Source organism: Pristiophorus japonicus, chromosome 5 (genome assembly GCF_044704955.1).
Source record: "Pristiophorus japonicus isolate sPriJap1 chromosome 5, sPriJap1.hap1, whole genome shotgun sequence".
Classification (NCBI taxonomy): Eukaryota; Metazoa; Chordata; class Chondrichthyes; family Pristiophoridae; genus Pristiophorus; species Pristiophorus japonicus.
Window position 1 is genome coordinate 304,860,094 of NC_091981.1, and position 20,703 is coordinate 304,880,796.

At 43.4% G+C, this 20,703-nt stretch overlaps 1 protein-coding gene across 1 annotated transcript; it reads left to right on the top strand.

Moving 5' to 3' along the window:
• Positions 1 to 1,112: 1,112 nt before the first annotated feature.
• LOC139264194 (fucolectin-1-like) lies at positions 1,113 to 20,208 on the top strand. Its single transcript, XM_070880280.1, has 3 exons — positions 1,113 to 1,179; positions 6,984 to 7,260; positions 20,046 to 20,208. Exons 1-3 carry the CDS (start codon positions 1,113 to 1,115, stop codon positions 20,206 to 20,208), a joined length of 507 nt encoding a protein of 168 aa, XP_070736381.1.
• Positions 20,209 to 20,703: the final 495 nt, after the last annotated feature.

The window sequence follows — 20,703 nt, forward strand, 5'->3', positions numbered from 1 at the left end:
TGAGGGAGTACAACGAAGATTCACCAGACTGATTCCCGGGATGGCTGGACTGTCATATGAGGAGAGACTGGATCAACTGGGCTTGTATTCACTGGAGTTTAGAAGAATGAGAGGGGATCTCATAGAAACATATAAAATCCTGGATTGGACAGTTTCGAGGCAGGAAGAATGTCCCCTTTGCTGGACAGTTCCAGAACCAGGGGTCACAGTCTAAGAATAAGGGGTAAGCCATTTAGGACCGAAATGAGGAGAAACTTCTTCACTCAGAGAGTGGTGAACCTGTGGAATTCCCTCCCGCAGAAAGTTGTTCAGGCCATTTCGTTAGATATATTCAAGAGGGAGTTAGATATGGCCTGTACGGCTAAAGGGATCAAGGGGTATGGAGAGAAAGCAGGAAAGGGGTACTGAGGTTGAATGATCAGCCATGATCTTATCAAATGGTGGTGCAGGCTCGAAGGGCCGAATGGCCTACTCCTCCACCTAATTTCAATGTTTCTATTTGGGATTACGATGTATCTAACCCATGTTGTACGTGCCCTGGGAGTGTTTGATGGGACAGTGTAGAGGGAGCTTTACTCTGTATCTAACCCGTGCTGTACCTGCCCTGGGAGTGTTTGATGGGACAGTGTAGATGGAGCTTTACTCTGTATCTAACCCATGCTGTACCTGCCCTGGGAGTGTTTGATGGGACAGCATAGAGGGAGCTTTACTCTGTATCTAACCCGTGCTGTACCTGCCCCGGGAGTGTTTGATGGGACAGTGTAGAGGGAGCTTTACTCTGTGCCTAACCCCATGTACCTGCCCTGGGAGTGTTTGATGGGACAGTGTAGAGAGAGCTTTACTCTGTATCTAACCCCGTGCTGTACCTGCATTGGGAGTGTTTAATGGGACAGTGTAGAGGGAGCTTTACTCTGTATCTAACCCGTGCTGTACCTGCCCTGGGAGAGTTTGATGGGACAATGTAGAGGGAGCTTTACTTTGTATCTTACCCCGTGCTGTACCTGCCCTGGGAGAGTTTGATGGGACAGTGTAGAGGGAGCTTTACTCTGTATCTAACCCCGTGCTATACCTGCCCTGGGAGTGTTTCCTTGACTTTGTGTCTTTTCTACAGGATGAATTCCCATTACATGCTGATGTTTGCCTGCCTCTGGGAGCTTGCTCAATCTCATCCCTCAACAGGTAAGCAATGAATGCGTGTGAGTTGCCACTAGTTACAGACATGTGCAGGCAGAGTATGAAGGATGTGACTGAGATTCAGGCAGTGTCTGATTCCCATATACACGGGTTATTGGTGCAGACTGGGGAAGGACAGACTGGGTCAGTGCTCGGTGAGTCAGACCAGGTACAGCCTGTGTTGGCTCACACTGTCCCTGACTGTCAGCTAGCTGAGTACAGTCACAGCTCTGATACAGACCGGCAGGAAACCCTAACCCTAACCCATCCTGGGTCTCTGACTGTCTGTGTGTGGTTCTGTGAGTTTCTGTGTGTGGGTCTGTGTGATGGGACACTGATCATACAATAAGAAGGCTAGAACCTCCACTTTTTTTGCCTGCTTAACACCCATTTAACGGCTGAAATGACGTATAACGTCCAGATATCGCCCATTTTGGCACAAAATGGAAACTGACGGGTATTTTTAGGAATCTTATCGCCGAGCGTTACTTTCCTCATCTGCTTAACGCCAGGAAAAAATAATACCGCCCGCCCACTTTTTTGGGGCGGAATCATCAGAATGGACGAAATCAACGGCCATAATATCGCATAGCATTACTTTCCTCACGGAATTAATGGCGAGATTCAATATTAACACCCGCCCACTTTTTTTTTTCGTAAAGAGCATATTTACCGAAACTAGCAGCCATGAGATCGCCCTGTGTCACTTTCACCACCTCGCACACATATCACCCACAATATCGCTCACCCAAAAAACCATCCAGAAAATGTGCAACTAACCGGAACTAATCACAGCGTTATGGACGCCATGTTCTACATCACACGTTGTATCTGATACGTCCTTACTATACAGTATAAATGCACACGAGGCCCATACTTGAGAGAAGGTCACTCTGTGACCAGTTACCTTTATTACCAAGACCTCAAAGAGGCAGACGGTGGGTGGAGCTTCCCCTTTTATACCTGAAAGTCCAGGTTAGGAGTGTCTCCCACAAGTTCGCCCCTTATGGTCAATGTTCTCACAGTGTACAACTTAGGTCAGTTTATACATGGGTTACAATGCTGGTTGAATACATGACATCACCTCCCCCGCAAAGTCTTATTGGGATCACAGGTTGAGTCTCTCTGGTGGTTTACACTCCCTTGTAGAGCGCCTGAGTTGGGGCTCCGGTTGTTGGACGCTGGCCTGAGTGTCTGCTGTTTGCGGTGCCTCAGGCCTGTCCGGACTGCCCACAGTGACTGGGCTCTCCTCCACTTGGTTCTGGTGTTCTGTCACCTGTGGTGGAGTGAACTCTACATCGTGTTCTTCCTCTGCTTCTTCTATGGGGTTGCTGTACCTCCTTTTAGTTTGATCCACGTGTTTGCGGCAGATTTGTCCATTGGTAAGTTTAACTACCAGAATCCTATTCCCCTCTTTGGCAATCACAGTGCCTGCGAGCCATTTGGGCCCTGCAGCATAGTTGAGGACAAAGACAAGATCATTGACATCAATACATCGCGCCCTCGCATTCCTGTCATGGTAGTCACATTGTGACTGACGCCTGCTCTCAACAATTTCTTTCATCGTAGGGTGTATGAGGGATAACCTGGTTTTGAGCATCCTTTTCATTAGCAACTCTGCGGGTGGAACCCCTGTGAGTGAGTGTGGTCGGGATCTGATGGCCAACAGGAAGCGTGATAAGTAGCTTTGTAGGGAACCCCCCCCCGGATTCTGAGCATCCCTTGTTTGATTATCTGCACTGCTCGTTCTGCCTGGCCGTTTGAGGCCGGCTTGAACGGTGCCGTTCTGACATGATTGATTCCATTGCCTGCCATGAAGTCCTGGAATTCAGTGCTTGTGAAGCACGGGCCATTGTCGCTGACCAAGACATCCGGTAGACCGTGGGCGGCGAACATTGCCCGTAGACGTTCTACCGTGGCAGAGGATTTGCTTGAATTTAAAATGTCACACTCGATCCATTTGGAGTAGGCGTCTACTACAACTAAAAGCATTTTTCCCATGAAAGGACCTGCGTATAAAACTGGTGTCTCGCCATGTGCATGCTGCTCGCCGGTTTAAGGTGTTCCCCGATCAACTTACTGAGCTCTTCGAACATCTTGTCCACCGGCTTCTCTGGCGCGAGAAGGTCTTTCATCAGGGAGTACGTTCTGGATCCACAAACCGTCAGGAGATGAGCCCTGCGTTTGTCGGCCGAATCCTGTCCCAACCATTCCTTAGTGACAAAACTTTGCTGAAGTCTCTCAATAAAGTCGTCCCAATCATCACCAACACAGTACCTCTCTTCTGTGCTGCTAGTGGCCATGCTCGCGTGGTTTAAATCCCAGTTTCTCATCGCCAATGATATGTCCTTACTATACAGTATAAATACACACGAGGCCCATACTTGAGAGAAGGTCACTCTGTGACCAGTTACCTTTATTACCAAGACCTCAAGTGATGAAAGTGGGTGGAGCTTCCCCTTTTATACCGGAAAGTCCAGGTTAGGAGTGTCTCCCACAAGTTCGCCCCCCGTGGTCAGTGTTCTCAAGGTGTACAACTTAGGTCAGCTTATACATGGGTTACAATGACAGTTGAATACATGACAGTATCCTTTAAAAGGCTATTGTGCTTTAACCTTGGTGGAGTTTGGATGTACTGTGCAGGTTGTTGGAGTTGATGTGAACATTTCTAAAAACATTTGACCATACAGTGACCGATTGGAATTGAATAGGTATTTTCGTCGGGGCATTCCTTGTTTGTGACCAATTGGTGGAAAACAGAGAGCTACTGCAATGGGGCCTGTCCTTTCTCACCCTCTCTTGGTGACCAATTACATGCAGCAGACTCGACATCACCGAAGGAACACTCCACAGCATTATGTGCCCAATGTACGAAGTGACAGACAGATGAGGAGGGCCAGACGTTACACCCCCCGTAAGTACAAGGAGAAGCATTCTTACCTCGACTTGCCCGACATCACCCGCCTTCAGAGACTGCGCTTCCACAAAGAGGTTATCACTGAGGTATGCCAGCTGATAAGGGGAGGTCTGCAGCCTGCCAGCACCATCAGTACTGCACGGTCCGTCAAGGTCAAAGTCACCGTGGCACTATCGTTCTACGCCTCGGGTTCTTTTCAGGCCACAGCTGGCGACATTTGCGGTCTGTCTCAGCATGCCACACATCGCTGCATTAGACAGGTCACTGAAGCCCTGTCCACACTCAGGAGGGACTTGATCAGCTTCCCTATGGCCAGGGAGGCACAGAGTGAGAGGGCTCTCGGATTCTCCAGAATTGCAAATTTCCCCAAGGTGCAGGAAGCAATAGCCTGTATGTACATCGCAATACGGGTACCTTTTCAGGATGCTCAGGCTTTCAGCAACCGCAAGGGATTCCACTCCCTGAATGTCCAGCTGGTTGTCGACCACCAGCAAATTATACTGGCAGTGAATGCTCAATTTCCGGGCAGCACCTATGATGCTCACATCCTGTGTGAGAGCACTGTATCTGACTTGATTAACAATCAGCCACAAGGTCAATGCTGGATGCTTGGGGACAAAGGATATGGCCTCACCACCTGGCTGATGGCACCCCTGCGTGACACCCACATCGAGGCCAAGAGCGATACAACGAGAGCCACAGAGCAACTCGCAATATCGTGGAGAAAACCATTGGAGTGCTGAAGCAGCGCTTTAGATGCCTGGACCACTCAGGAGGCGAGGTCCATTATTACCCTGAGCAGGTAGCTCAATTCATGGTGGTGTGCTCCATGCTGCACAACTTGGCTATCAGGAGGGGACAAGAATTGCCTGGTGAGTCTGACAGTCCACCTCACCAGAGAGAGAAAGAGGAGGTCGAGGAGGCGGACGCTGACATCGGCCCAGACAATCAGGCTGTCGCCGAAGCCATGCCCCCACCTCCCTGTAGACCACATGAAAGGGCCCATAATGGCATGATTGCTGCAAGAGCCTTATGTCAGGAGCTCATCAATGATCGCTTTGCCTGAAAGAACATTGGTGTTATTTGCAAGGCTGACTCACTGCTGGATATGCAGGTCATACATCAATGGTGGGCATCACCTTGGTGACAGTTAAAGTTTACATTGATTTAAGTTAAGTGTCATCATACCCTTTGATGTTAAGGAATCACCAGCGTGTAACAGTGCAGCTTATCTGAGCCAATACGCTACAAGGTTTTGTTGAATAAATTTTTTTTTAACAGACTTTAATCTGAAATGAACAGTATTTCTGTACAAACCAACCCTTCCCTCTCCCCCCGCTTCTCCTCCCCACTTATACCCCTTCCCCTTCCCCTCCTGACTCCAAGCCGCCTGGCCGAGGAGGTCCTCAGGCGATGCTTCATTGCGGGGGGGGGGGGGTGGGGTGGGGGTGATGGCTGAAGTGCTGCTTGGATGGATACGGGAGAGGATGGTCCCGAGGTGGGAACATGCTCCGAGCCAGAAGCACAAAGTTGCTGCTGGCTCTCGTGTGGTTGGCAATGGGGGTGAGGCACCTTGGGGTGCAGTGCTGTGCTCCGGGACCACTGGGAGCCCTCTGCCACCAGTGTTCCTGGCTACCAGTTCCAGGGCCTCCTCCAGCCCTTCCATGTTATATCTGATTTGTTGGACAAAAACTCAGTGCCAACTATGTTCTTGGTGCTAAGTGGGCTTTTTGCTGCTGGTGAATCTCCGTCGTGTCTCCCACAACAGCCAGACAAGCCCACACCACAGCCACTCACGCTTTCAGTCCCTCTGAGCTCCCTCTCTCTCTGTCTCCTCTTCTGCGCATGTCATGATGACCCTTGACCTCCTCAATCGCGGGAATCGAGCGTTGCCATGCTGTTGCTAAGGAGGTCAAAAAAATGTAACGCTACCGCCCATTTCTTATCGCTCGCGGTAACGGCCATTTAAAAAAATGGAGACTAGGTGATTTGGGAATGGGTGAGAAGCCGGCGATCTGAAAACCTTTTTTTACCGCCCACGCCGGAAATAGCGGCCATTTTTGGGCGATAAGCACAAAAGTGGAGGTTCTAGCCCATAGAATCACACGTACAACAGGAGGCCACTCGGCCCATCCTGCCTGTGCTGGCTCTTTGATAGAGCGATCGAATTAGTCTCAGTCCCCAGCTCGTTCCCCATCAACCTGCAAATGTTTCCTGTTCAAATATTTATCCAGTTCACTTTTCAAAGTTATTATTGAATCTTCTTCCACCGCTAGTTCAGGCAGTGTGTTCCAGATCACAAACACTCGCTGCGTAAATACATGTTACCTCATCTGGCCTCTGGGTCTTTAGTCAATCACCTTTAATCTCAATGTCAGCCGTGGCTCTGTTGGTAGGCTTTGCCTCGTCGCTCAATCAGAAGGTTGTGTGTTCAAGTCCTACTCAAGAGCCTTGAGCAGAACAATCCAGGCTGACACTCCAGTGCCGTACTGAGGGAGTGCTGCACTGTCGGAGCTTCCGTCTTTCGGATGAGACATTGAACCAGGTGGACGTAAAAGGTCCCATGGCGCGATTTCGGAGAAGAGCAGGGGAGTTATCCCCAATGTCCTGGAAAATATTTATCCCTCAATCAACAGAACAAAAACAGATTATCTGGTCATTATCTCATTGCTGTTTGTGGGAGCTTGCTGTGCGCAAATTGCCTGCAGCGTTTCCTACATTACAACAGTGACTACACTCCAAAATAACTTTATTGGCCGTAAAGCGCTTTGGGACATCCTGAGGTTGAGAAAGTTGCTATACAAATGCAAGTTCTTCTATTTTTTAAACAGAACTTTTGTCAAAGTTGAGTAAAAGATAAACCCTTAAAGAACTTTCACCCTCCTGTTTTCAGGAAATCTGGCTGCGACCATTCGTGCTACACAGTCCAGCATCGCAGACCATCTTGGAAATGCTGGAAATGCAATTGATGGAAATGCCAACAACGATTACAAGTTGGGATCGTGCAGCAGCACAGCAATTGAAAGATCACCTTGGTGGAGAGTTGATCTGCTCCACAGTTACCGCATCTATATCGTACGAATCACCACCAGCAAAAATGGAGAAGGCTTCAGGGGAGCGGAAATCCGCATCGGAGACTCGACGGAAAACAATGGCAACAACAATGCCCTGTAATATACATCCTGTAATATACACCCTGTAATATACAACCCCTGTAATATACAACCCTGTAATATACACCCTGTAATATACACACTATAATATACAACCCCTGTAATATACAAACCCTGTAATATACACCCTGTAATATACAACCCTTGTAATATACAACCCTGTAATATACACCCTGTAATATACACACTATAATATACAACCCCTGTAATATACAAACCCTGTAATATACACCCTGTAATATACAACCCTTGTAATATACACCCTGTAATATACACACTATAATATACAACCCTGTAATATGCACCCTGAATTATACACCCCCTATAATATACTCCCTGTAATATACATCCCTTTAATGTACACCTGTAATATACACCCACTGTAATATAGACCCTGTAATATACATCCTCTAATATACATCCTGTAATATACACCTCCTGTAATATACACACTGTAATATATAACCCCTGTAATATACACACGCTGTAATATACACCCTGTAATATACACATCCTGTAATATATACCCTGTATAATACACCCCCTTTAATATACAGCCCCTGTAATATACATCCCCTGTAATATACACCCGATAATATACAACCCTGTAATATACACCCTATAATAGACAACACTGTAATATACACCCTATAATAGACATCCCTGTAATATACTCCCTGTAATATACACCCTGTAATATACATCCCTCTAATATACTCTGTGGATTTTATATACCCCTGTAATACACACACGCTGTAATAAACACCTGTAATATACACCGCCTGTAATAGACATCCTGTAATATACTCCCTACAATATGCATCCCTGTAATATACACCCTGAATTATACACCCCCTATAATATATTCCCTGTAATATACATCCCTCTAATATACACCCTGTAATATACACCTCCTGTAATATACACCCTGTAATATGCAACTTGTAATATATAACCCCTTTAATATACACACGCTGTAATATACACCCTGTAATATGCACATCCTGTAATATACACCCTGTATAATACACCCCCTTTAATATACAGCCCCTGTAATATACACCCTGTAATGTACAACCTGTAATATACTTTCTGTAATACACATCCTTGTAATATACATCCTTGTAATATGCACCCTGTAGTATACCCCCTGTAATATACAACCTGAAATATACATCCCTGTAAAATACAACCTGTAATATATACCCGCTGTAATATACACCATGTAATATTCACCCTGTAATATACATCCCCTGTAATATACACACTCTGTAATATACACCTTCGAAACATAGAAACATAGAAAATAGGTGCAGGAGTAGACCATTCAGCCCTTCGAGCCTGCACCACCATTCAATAAGATCATGGTTGATCATTTTTGCAACTTTAGTACCCCATTCCTGCTTTCTCTCCATACCCCTTGATCCCCTTAGCCGTAAGGGCCATATCGAACTCACTTTTGAATATATCTAACAAACTGGCCTCAACAACTTTCTGTGGTAGAGAATTCCACAGGTTCACCATTCTCTGGGTGAAGAAGTTTCTCCTTATCTCGGTCCTAAATGGCTTACCCCTTATCTTAGACTGTGACCCCTGGTTCTGGACTTCCCCAACATTGGGAACATTCTTCCTGCATCTAACCTGTCCAGGCCCGTCAGAATGTTATATGTTTCTATGAGATCCCCTCTCATTCTTCGAAATTCCAATGAATATAAGTCTACTCGATCCAGTCTTTCTTCATATGTCAGTCCTGCCATCCCGGGAATCAGTCTGGTGAACCTTCACTGCACTTCCTCAATAGCAAAAATGTCCTTCCCCAGATTAGGAGACCAAAACTGTACACAATATTCCAGGTGTGGCCTCACCAAGGCCCTGTACAACTGCAGTAAGACTTCCCTGCTCCTATACTCAAATCCTCTCGCTATGAAGGCCAACATGCCATTTGCCTTCTTCACCACCTGCTGTACCTGCATGCCAACCTTCAATGACTGATGTACCATGACACCCAGGTCTCGTTGCACCTCCCCTTTTCCTAATCTGTCACCATTCAGATAATATTCTGCCTCCCTGTTTTTGCCACCAAAGTGGATAACCTTACATTTATCCACATTATACGGCATCTGCCATGCATTTGCCCACTCACCTAACCTGTCCAAGTCACTCTGCAGCCTCTTAGCATCCTCCTCACAGCTCACACTGCCACCCAGCTTAGTGTCATCTGCAAGCTTGGAGATATTACATTCAATTCCTTCGTCAAAATCATTAATGTACATTGTAAAGAGCTGGGTTCCCAGCACTGAGCCCTGCGGCACCCCACTAGTCACTGCCTGCCATTCTGAAAAGGACTCGTTTATTCCTACTCTCTGCTTCCTGTCTGCCAACCAGTTCTCTATCCACGTCAATACATCACCCCCAATACCATGTGCTTTAATTTTGCACAATCAGCTCTTGTATGAGACCTTGTCAAAAGCCTTCTGAAAGTCCAAATACACCAGATCCATTGGCTCTCCCTTGTCCACTCTACTAGTTACATCCTCAAAAAATTCTAGCAGATTTGTCAAGCATGATTTCCCTTTCATAAATCAATGCTGACTTGGACCGATCCTCTCACTGCTTACCAAATGCCCTGCTATTACATCTTTAATAATTGATTCCAACATTTTCCCGACTACCGATGTCAGACTAACTGGTCTATAATTCTCCGTTTTCTCTCTCCCTCCCTTTTTAAAAAAGTGGGGTTACATTAGTTATCCTCCAATCCATAGGAACTGATCCAGAGTCCATGGAATGTTGAAAAATGATCACCAATGCATCTACTATTTCTAGGGCCACATCCTTAAGTACTCTGGGATGCAGACTATCAGGCCCTGGGGATTTATCGGCCTTCAATCCCATCAATTTCCCTAATACAATTTCCTGACTAATAAAGATTTCCTTCAGTTCATCCTTCTCACGAGACCCTCGGTCCCCTAGTATTTCCAGAAGGTTATTTGTGTCTTCCTTAGTGAAGACAGAACCAAAGTATGTGTTCAATTGGTCTGCCATTTCTTGGTTCCCCATTATAAATTCATCTGATTCGGACTGCAAGGGACCTACATTTGTCTTCACTAATCTTTTTCTCTTCACATATCTATACAAGCCTTTGCAGTCAGTTTTTATGATCCCAGCAAGCTTCCTCTCATACTCTATTTTCCCCTTCCTAATTAACCCTTTGTCCTCCTCTGCTGAATTCTTAATTTCTCCCAGTCCTCAGGTTTGCTGCTATTTCTGGCCAATTTATATGCCTCTTCCTTGGATTTAACACTATCACTAATTGCCCTTGCTAGCCACAGTTGAGCCACCTTCCCCATTTCATTTTTACGCCAGACAGGGATATACAATTGTTGAAGTTCATCCATGTGATCTTTAAATGTTTGCCATTGCCTATCCACTGTCAACCCTTTAAGTATTGTTCACCAGTCGATCCTAGCCAATTCATGTCTCATACCATCGAAGTTACCTTTCTTTAAGTACAGGACCCTAGTCTCTGAATTAATTGTGTCACTCTTCATCTTAATGAAGAATTCTACCATGTTATGGTCACTCTTCCCCAAGGGGCCTCGCACAACAAGATTGCTAATGAATACTCTCTCATTACACATCACCCAGTCTAGGATGGTCTATTCTCTAACTGGTTCCTCGACATATTGGTCTAGAAAACCATCCCTTATACCACTGTAGTATACTACCACTGTAATATACACCTTGTAATATACACCTTGTAATATACAGCCTGTAATATATATCCTGTAACATACACACCCTGTAATATACACCCTTGGAATATACACCATTGTAATATACACCCCTGTAATATACATCCTGCAATATACACTCTGTACTATATACCCTGCTATATACATCCTGTAATATACTTACACTGTAATATACACACCCTATAATATACATCCTGTCTTATGCATCCTGAAATGAAAAGGAATTGAGTGTAATATCGCCAAGTTTGCAGATGACACTAAGCTGGGTAGCGGTGTGAGCTGTGAGGAGGATGCTAAGAGGCTGCAGGGTGACTTGGACAGGTTAGGTGAGTGGGCAAATGCATGGCAGATGCATTATAATGTGGATAAATGTGAGGTTATCCACTTTGGTGGCAAAAACACGAAGGCGGAATATTATCTGAATGGTGACAGATTAGGAAAAGGGGAGGTGCAACGAGACCTGGGTGTCATGGTACATCAATCATTGAAGGTTGACATGCAGGTACACCAGGCAGTGAAGAAGGCAAATGGTATGTTGGCCTTCATAGCGAGAGGATTTGAGTATAGGAGCAGGGAGGTCTTACTGCAGTTGTACAGGGCCTTGGTGAGGCCTCACCGGGAATATTGTGTTCAGTTTTGGTCTCCTAATGTGAGGAAGGACTTTCTTGCTATTGAGGGAGTACAGCGAAGGTTCACCAGACTGATTCCAGGGATGGCTGGACTGAGATATGAGGAGAGACTGGATCGACTGGGCTTGTATTCACTGGAGTTTAGACGGATGAGAGGGGATCTCATAGAAGCATATAAAATTCTGACGGGACTGGACAGGTTAGATGCAGGAAGATTGTTCCCGATGTTGGGGAAGTCCAGAACCAAGGGTCACAGTCTTAGGATAAGGGGTAGGCCATTTAGGACTGAGATGAGGAGAAACTTCTTCACTCAGAGAGTTATTAACCTGTGGAATTCCCTGCCGCAGAGAGTTGTTGATGCCAGTTCATTGGATATATTCGAGAGGGAGTTAGATATGGTCCTTACGGCTAAAGGGATCAAGGGGTATGGAGAGAAAGCAGGAAAGGGGTACTGAGGGAATGATCAGCCATGATCTTATTGAATGGTGGTGCAGGCTCAAAGGGCCGAATGGCCTACTCCTGCACCTATTTTCCAAGTTTCTATGTTTCTATGTACACCCATGCCATATACACCCTGTAATATACTTCCTGTAATATACATCCTGTAATATACACACCTGTAATATACACCTTGTGATTATACATCCTGTAATATACATTCTGCATTATATACCCTGTAATATACACTCTGTAATAACACCTTGTAATATATATCCTGTAATATAGACTCCCTATATTATACACCCCCTGTAATTATATATCCTGTAATATACATGCTGTAGTATATACCTCTTGTAATATACACACCCTGTCTTATACACCCCCTGTAATATACACCTCCTGTCATTTACATTCCCTGGAATATATACCCTGTAATATACACCCTTTTAATATACACCCTGTAATATACATCCCCAATTAATATACAACCTGTAATATACACCCCCTGTAATATACACACCTTGTAATATACATAGAAACATAGAAATAGGTGCAGGAGTAGGCCATTCGGCCCTTCGAGCCTGCACCGCCATTCAATGAGTTCATGGCTGAACATGCAACTTCAGTACCCCATTCCTGCTTTCTCGCCATACCCCATGATCCCCCTAGTAGTAAGGACTACATCTAACTCCTTTTTGAATATATTTAGTGAATTGGCCTCAACAACTTTCTGTGGTAGAGAATTCCACAGGTTCACGACTCTCTGGGTGAAGAAGTTTCTCCTCATCTCGGTCCTAAATGGCCTCCCCCTTATCCTTAGACTGTGACCCCTGGTTCTGGACTTCCCCAACACTGGGAACATTCTTCCTGCATCTAACCTGTCTAAACCCGTCAGAATTTTAAACGTTTCTATGAGATCCCCTCTCATTCTTCTGAACTCGAGTGAATACAAGCCCAGATGATCCAATCTTTCTTGATATGTTAGTCCCACCATCCCGGGAATCAGTCTGGTGAACCTTCGCTGCACTCCCTCAATAGCAAGAATGTCCTTCCTCAAGATGGAAGACCAAAACTGTACACAATACTCCAGGTGTGGCCTCCTGTAATATACAGCCCCTGTAATATACACCCTGTATTGTAATACACCCTGTATTGTAATGCACCGGCGTAGATTGAAAGTTGGTTAACTGATGGGAAACAGAGAGCAGGGTCTTTTTCGGGGACGCGGGCAGTGACTAGTGGGGTACCACAGGGATCAGTGCTGGGGCCCCAGCTATTCACAATATATATATATTATTTGAATGAGGGAACCAAATGTAATATTTCCAAGTTTGCTGACGACACAAAACTAGGTGGGATTGTGAGTTGTGAGGAGGATGCAAAGATGCTGCAAGGTGATTTAGATCGGTTGAGAGAGTGGGCAAACACATGGCAGATGCAGTATAACGTGGATAAATGTGAAGTTATCCACTTTGCTAGGAAATACATAAGGACAAGGTATTATTTAAATGGTGATGGCTTGGGAAGTGTGGATGTACAGAGGGTCCTGGGTGACCTTGTACACCAGGCATTGAAAGCAAACATGGTGCAGCAAGCAGTTGGGAAGACAAATGGTACGTTGGTCTTCATTGTAAGAGGATTTGAGTACAGGAGCAAGGATGTCTTACTACAGCTGTACAGGGCCTTGGTGAGACTGCACCTGGAGTATTGTGTGCAGTTTTGGTTACCTAAGGAAGGATATACCTGCCATAGAGGGAGTGCAGCGAAGATTCACCAGACTGATTCCTGGGATGGCGGGACTGTCTATGTGGAGAGATTGGGACGACTGGGCCTGTATTCACTGGAGTTTAGAAGGATGAGAGGGGATCTCATAGAATTATACAAGACTCTGATGGGACTGGACAGGTTAGATGCGGGAAGCATGTTCCCGATGTTGGGGAAGGCCAGAACCAGGGGACATAGTCTTAGGATAAGGGGTAAGCCATTTAGGACTGAGATGAGGAGAAATGTTTTCACTCAGAGGGTGGTGAACCTGTGGAATTCTCTACCACAGAAGGCTGTGGAGGCCAAGTCACTGAATATATTTAAAAGGGAGATAGATAGATTTCTCGACACAAAAGACATCAAGGGGTATGGGGAAAAAGCGGGAATATGAGATAGAGGATCAGTCATGATCATATTGAATGGCGGGGCAAGCACGAAGGGCCGAATGGCCTACTACTGCTGCTATTTTCTATGTCTCTATCCTCATTTAATATACATCCTGTAATATACACCCCTGTAATATACCCCTGTAATATAAACCCTGTAATATACATCCACTGTAAAATACATCCACTGTAAAATACCCCCTCTGTAATATACACACCCTGTAATATATACCCCATGTAATATACACAACCTTTAATATACACAACCTGTAACATATACACTCTGTAATATACACAATCTGTAATGTACACTCCCTATAATATACACAACCCGTAATATACAAAACCTGTTATATATACGCCCTGTAATATATACGCCCTGTAATATACATCCTGTAAGATACACACGCTGTAATATACACCCCCTGTAATATACAAATCCTGTAACATACACAACCTGAAATATACATCTAACTCTAATATACACACTGCAATATACACCCTGTAATATACATCCCATGTAATATGCACCCCCTGTAATATATACCCCTGTAATATACATCCCCTGTAATATACATCCCTTGTAATATACACCCATGTAATATACACTCCTGCAATATAAACTGCTTATAATATACACCCTGTAATATACACTTCTTGTAATATAAACCCTGTAACATACACCGTGTAATATACATCCTGTAATATACATCCTCTGTAATATACACCTGCTGTAATATACACCCTGTAATATACACCCTATAATATATGCACCCTGCAATATACACCCCTGTAATATACACAACCTGTAATATACACCCCCTGTAATATACACAACCTGTAATATATACACCCTGTAATATACACAACCTGGAATATACACCCCCTGTAATATACACAACCTGTAATATATACACCCTTTAATATACACCCTATAATATACATCCTGTAATATACACAACCTGTAATATTCACACCCTGTAATATACACACCCTGTAATATATACCCCATGTAATATACACAACCTTTAATATACACAACCTGTAACATATACACTCTGTAATATACACAATCTGTAATGTACACTCCCTGTAATATACACAACCCGTAATATACAAAACCTGTTATATATACGCCCTGTAATATATACGCCCTGTAATATACACACTGCAATATACACCCTGTAATATACATCCCATGTAATATGCACCCCCTGTAATATATACCCCTGTAATATACATCCCTTGTAATATACACCCATGTAATATACACTCCTGCAATATACACTGCTTATAATATACACCCTGTAATATGCACTTCTTGTAATATAAACCCTGTAACATACACCGTGTAATATACATCCTGTTATATACATCCTCTGTAATATACATCCCCTGTAATATACACCCTGTAATATACACCCTATAATATATACACCCTGCAATATACACCCCTGTAATATACACAACCTGTAATATACACCCCCTGTAATATACACAACCTGTAATATATACACCCTGTAATATACACAACCTGGAATATACACCCCCTGTAATATACACAACCTGTAATATATACACCCTTTAATATACACCCTATAATATACACAACCTGTAATATACACCCTGTAATATACACCTCCTGTAATATACACCCCCTGTAATATACACCCCTGTAATATACATCCTCAGGTAATATACACCTCTGTAATATACATCCTCAGGTAATATCCAACCTGTAATATTCACCCCGCTGTAATATACACACCCTTTCATATGCATCTCCTGTAATATACACCCCCTGTAATATACACCCCTGTAATATACATCCTCAGGTAATATACAACCTGTAATATACACCCCGCTGTAATATACACACCCTGTCATATGCGTCTCCTGTAATATACAGCCATTGTAATATACATCCTGTAACACCCCCTGTAATATACACCAGGTACTGTAATGTACCGGCATAGATTGAAAATTGGTTAACTGACAGGAAACAGAGAGCAGGGTCTTTTTCGGTGTGGTGGGCGGTGACTAGTGGGTACCACAGGGATCCGTGCTTGAGTCCTAGCTATTCACAATATATATATATTGTTTGAATGAGGGAACCAGGTGTAATATTTCCAAGTTTGCTGACGACACAAAACTCGGTGGGATTGTGAGTTGTGAGGAGGATGCAAAGATGCTGCAAGGTGATTTAGATCGGTTGAGTGAGTGGGCAAACACATGGCAGCTGCAGTATAACGTGGATAAATGTGAAGTTATCGCCTTTGGTAGGAAAAACATAAGGGCGAAGTATTATTTAAATGGTGATGGCTTGGGAAGTGTTGATGTACAGAGGGACCTTGTACACCAGTCATTGAAAGCAAACATGGTGCAGCAAGCAGTTAGGAAGACAAATGGTATGTTGGTCTTCGTTGTAAGAGGATTTGAGTACCGGAGCAAGGATGTCTTACTCCAGTTATACAGGGCCTTGGTGAGACCACACCTGGAGTATTGTGTGCAGTTTTGGTCTCCTTACCTAAGAAAGGATATACTTGCTATAGAGGGAGTGCAGCGAAGGTTCACCAGACTGATTCCTGGGATGGCTGGACTGTCTATGAGGAGAGAATGAGTTGACTAGGCCTGTATTCACTAGAGTTTAGAAAATTGAGAGGGGATTTCATTGAAACGTATAAAATTCTGACGGGGCTGGACAGACTGGATGCAGGGAGGATGTTTCCCCGAGGCTGGGAAGTCTAGAACAAGGGGTCACAGTCTCAGGATACGGGATAGGAAATCTAGGACCGAGATGAGGAGAAATGTTTTCACTCAGAGGGTGGTGAACCTGTGGAATTCTCTACCACAGACGGCTGTGGAGACCAAGTCACTGAATATATTTAAGAGGGAGATGAATAGATTTCTAGACACAAAAGGCATCAAGGGGAATGGGGGAAAAGCCGGAATATGATGTTATATACACAACCTGTAATATACACAACCTGTAACATACACACTCTATAATATACACAATCTGTAATATACACCCCCTGTAATATACACAACCTGTAATATACAAAACCTGTTATATATACACCCTGTAATATACACCCTGTAATATACACAACCTGTAATATACACACCATGTAATATACACAATCTGTAATATACACCACCTGTAATATGCACAAATTGTATTATACAAAACCTGTAATATATACACCCTGTAATATACACCCCCTGTAATATCCAACACCTGTAATATACACGCCCTGTAATATACACACCCTGTAATATACACCCCCTGTAATATACACAACCTGTAATATACAAAACCTGTCATATATACACCCTATAATCTACACCCCCTATAATATACACAACCTGTAATATACACAACTGTAACATACACACTCTGTAATATACACAATCTGTAATTATACACCCCCTGTAATATACACAACCTGTAATATACACAACTGTAACATACACACTCTGTAATATACACAATCTGTAATTATACACCCCCTGTAATATACACAAGCTGTAATATACAAAACCTGTTATATATACACCCTGTAATATACACCCTGTAATATACACAACCTGTAATATACACCCATGTAATATACACACCCTGTAATATACACAACCTGTAATATACAAAACATGTAATATACACACCCTGTAATATACACAACCTGTAATATACAAAATCTGTAATATATACACCCTGTAATCTACACCCCCTGTAATATACACAACCTGTAATATACACAACCTGTAACATACACACTCTGTAATAAACACAAACTGTAATATACACAACCTGTAATATACATGCCCTGTAATATACACCCTGTAAGATGCACCCCCTGTAATATACACACGCTTTAATATACATACCCTGTAACATACACACCCTGAAATATACATCTAACTCGAATATACACACTGCAATATACACCCTGTAATATACATCCCATGTAATATGCACACCCTGTAATATATACCCCTGTAATATACATTCCTGCAATATACATTGCTTATAATATATACCCTGTAATATACACCTCTTGTAATATAAAACCTGTAACATACACTGTGTAATATACATCCTGTAATATACACCCTCTGTAATATACACCTGCTGTAATATACACCCTGTAATATACATCCCCTGTAATATACACCCTGTAATATACACCGCTGCAATATACATAACCTGTAATTTACATACCCAGTAATATACACAAACTTGAATATACACCCCCTGTAATATACACAATCTGTAATATATATACACCCTTTAATATACATCCCCTGTAATATACACCCTGTAATATACAACCCTGTAATATACACACCCTGTAATAAACACACCCTGTAATGTACACAACCTGTAATATACACCCCCTGTAATATACACAACCTGTAATATACAAAACCTGTAATATACACAACCTGTAATATACATGCCCTGTAATCTACATGCCCTGTAATATACACCCTGTAATATACACCCCTGTAATATACACACCCTGTAATATACACACCCTGTAACATACACACCCTGAAATATACATCTAACTCTAATATACACACTACAATATACACCCTATAATATACATTCCATGAAATCTACACCCCCTGTAATATACACCCCTGTAATATACATCCCCTGTAATATACAACCCCTCTAATATACACTCCTGTAATATAGATCTCCTGTAATATACATCCCCTGCAATATACACCTCAGTAATATACACTCCTGCAATATACACTGCTTATAATATACTTTGTGTAATATACATCCTGTAATATACACCCTCTGTAATATGCACCTGCTGTAATATACAGCCTGTAATATACATGCCCTGTAGTATACACCCTGTAATATACACCCTTTAATTATATACACCCTGTTATATACAGCCTGTAAAATACACCCACTGTGATATACCACCTGTAATAGACACCTTGTAATATACACACACTGTAATATACACACCCTGTAATATACACCTCTTCTAATATACATCCCCTGTAATATATATCTTGTGTAATACACATCTCCTGCACTATACACCCCCTGTAATATACACCCCCTGTAATATACAGACCCTGTAATATACACCCTCTTTAATATACAGACCCTGTAATATACACCCTGTGTAATATGCACCCACTGTAATATACACCCTGTAATATAAACTCCCTGTAATATACACCCTGTACTGTACACCATGTAATATACACCCTGTAGTGTATACCTTGTAATATAAACCCTGTGATATACGCTCTGTAATATACACTCCCCGTAATATACACCCTGTAATATACACTCCCTGTAATATACACCCTGCAATGTACACCTTGTAATATACGTTCTGTAATATATACTCCCCATAACATACACCCTGTAATATACATTCCCTATAATATACACCCTGTAATGTACACACTGTAACATACACCTCCTGTAATATACACCACCGTTACTATACACCTGCTGTAATATAAACCTCCTGTAATACATACACCCTGTAATATATACACCCTGTAATATAAACACCCTGTAATATACACACTCTGTAATATACACCCTGTAATATACACATCCTGTAATATACACCTCCTGTATTATATACCTCCTGTAATATACACCCTGTAATATAAACCCCCTGTAATATAAAACTTGCAGATTGTGTTACAGATTCATTTAACGCCCCACTGTAAAGCACAGTGTAGATTTTGTTACAGATTGGATCCACCGATTCCTGTGGAATCTCTGCTTATTCTCCCTGTGTCTCCTACAGCTGTGCAGAAATGGAACACATTCACGCTGGACGGACTGTCAGTATTGGTTGTGTTGGGCTGGGAGTGGAGGGTCGTTACGTGAACATCGTTATCCCGGGCCACAGCAAAGTGCTGACGCTGTGTGAGGTGGAAGTGTTTGGAACACTCACACCTCAGCATTAAGCGGAGTTACATTCCTGAATGTGAGTATTAATCCCAACTCCTGACGGCAGCTCACTGCTTTCATCTCGGTCCGTTCACTCGCTCAGCTCCTGAATTCCCTCCCAGGGTTCAGGGTTCAAGGTTCAGGGGTCTGAGGCCTGAGGGCTTGGAGTTGCCCATCCCCATCAACTCCCAGGACCTGTGAGATACATCATCATAGGCAGTCCCTCGAAGCGAGGACTGACTTGCTCCCACGACGAAAAGAGATGAGTTCACAGGTGTTTCAGTGAAGGACCTAATATTCCGGATCCCGAACTACATCCCGAAGGGTGGAAGATGCCCGTGGGTGGATTGTTTTAACGTGGGGTGACCATTACACACCAGCCACCACACGGGCTTGACAGAGCCAGGTCTTGGTCCAGTGACAAGGGTTAACCAGGACCACTGGAGACCTGCTCTGCTGCACGGACCCAGTGTGCTCACACATATCGCAGTGTGGGCTGGGCCCGTGCTGCC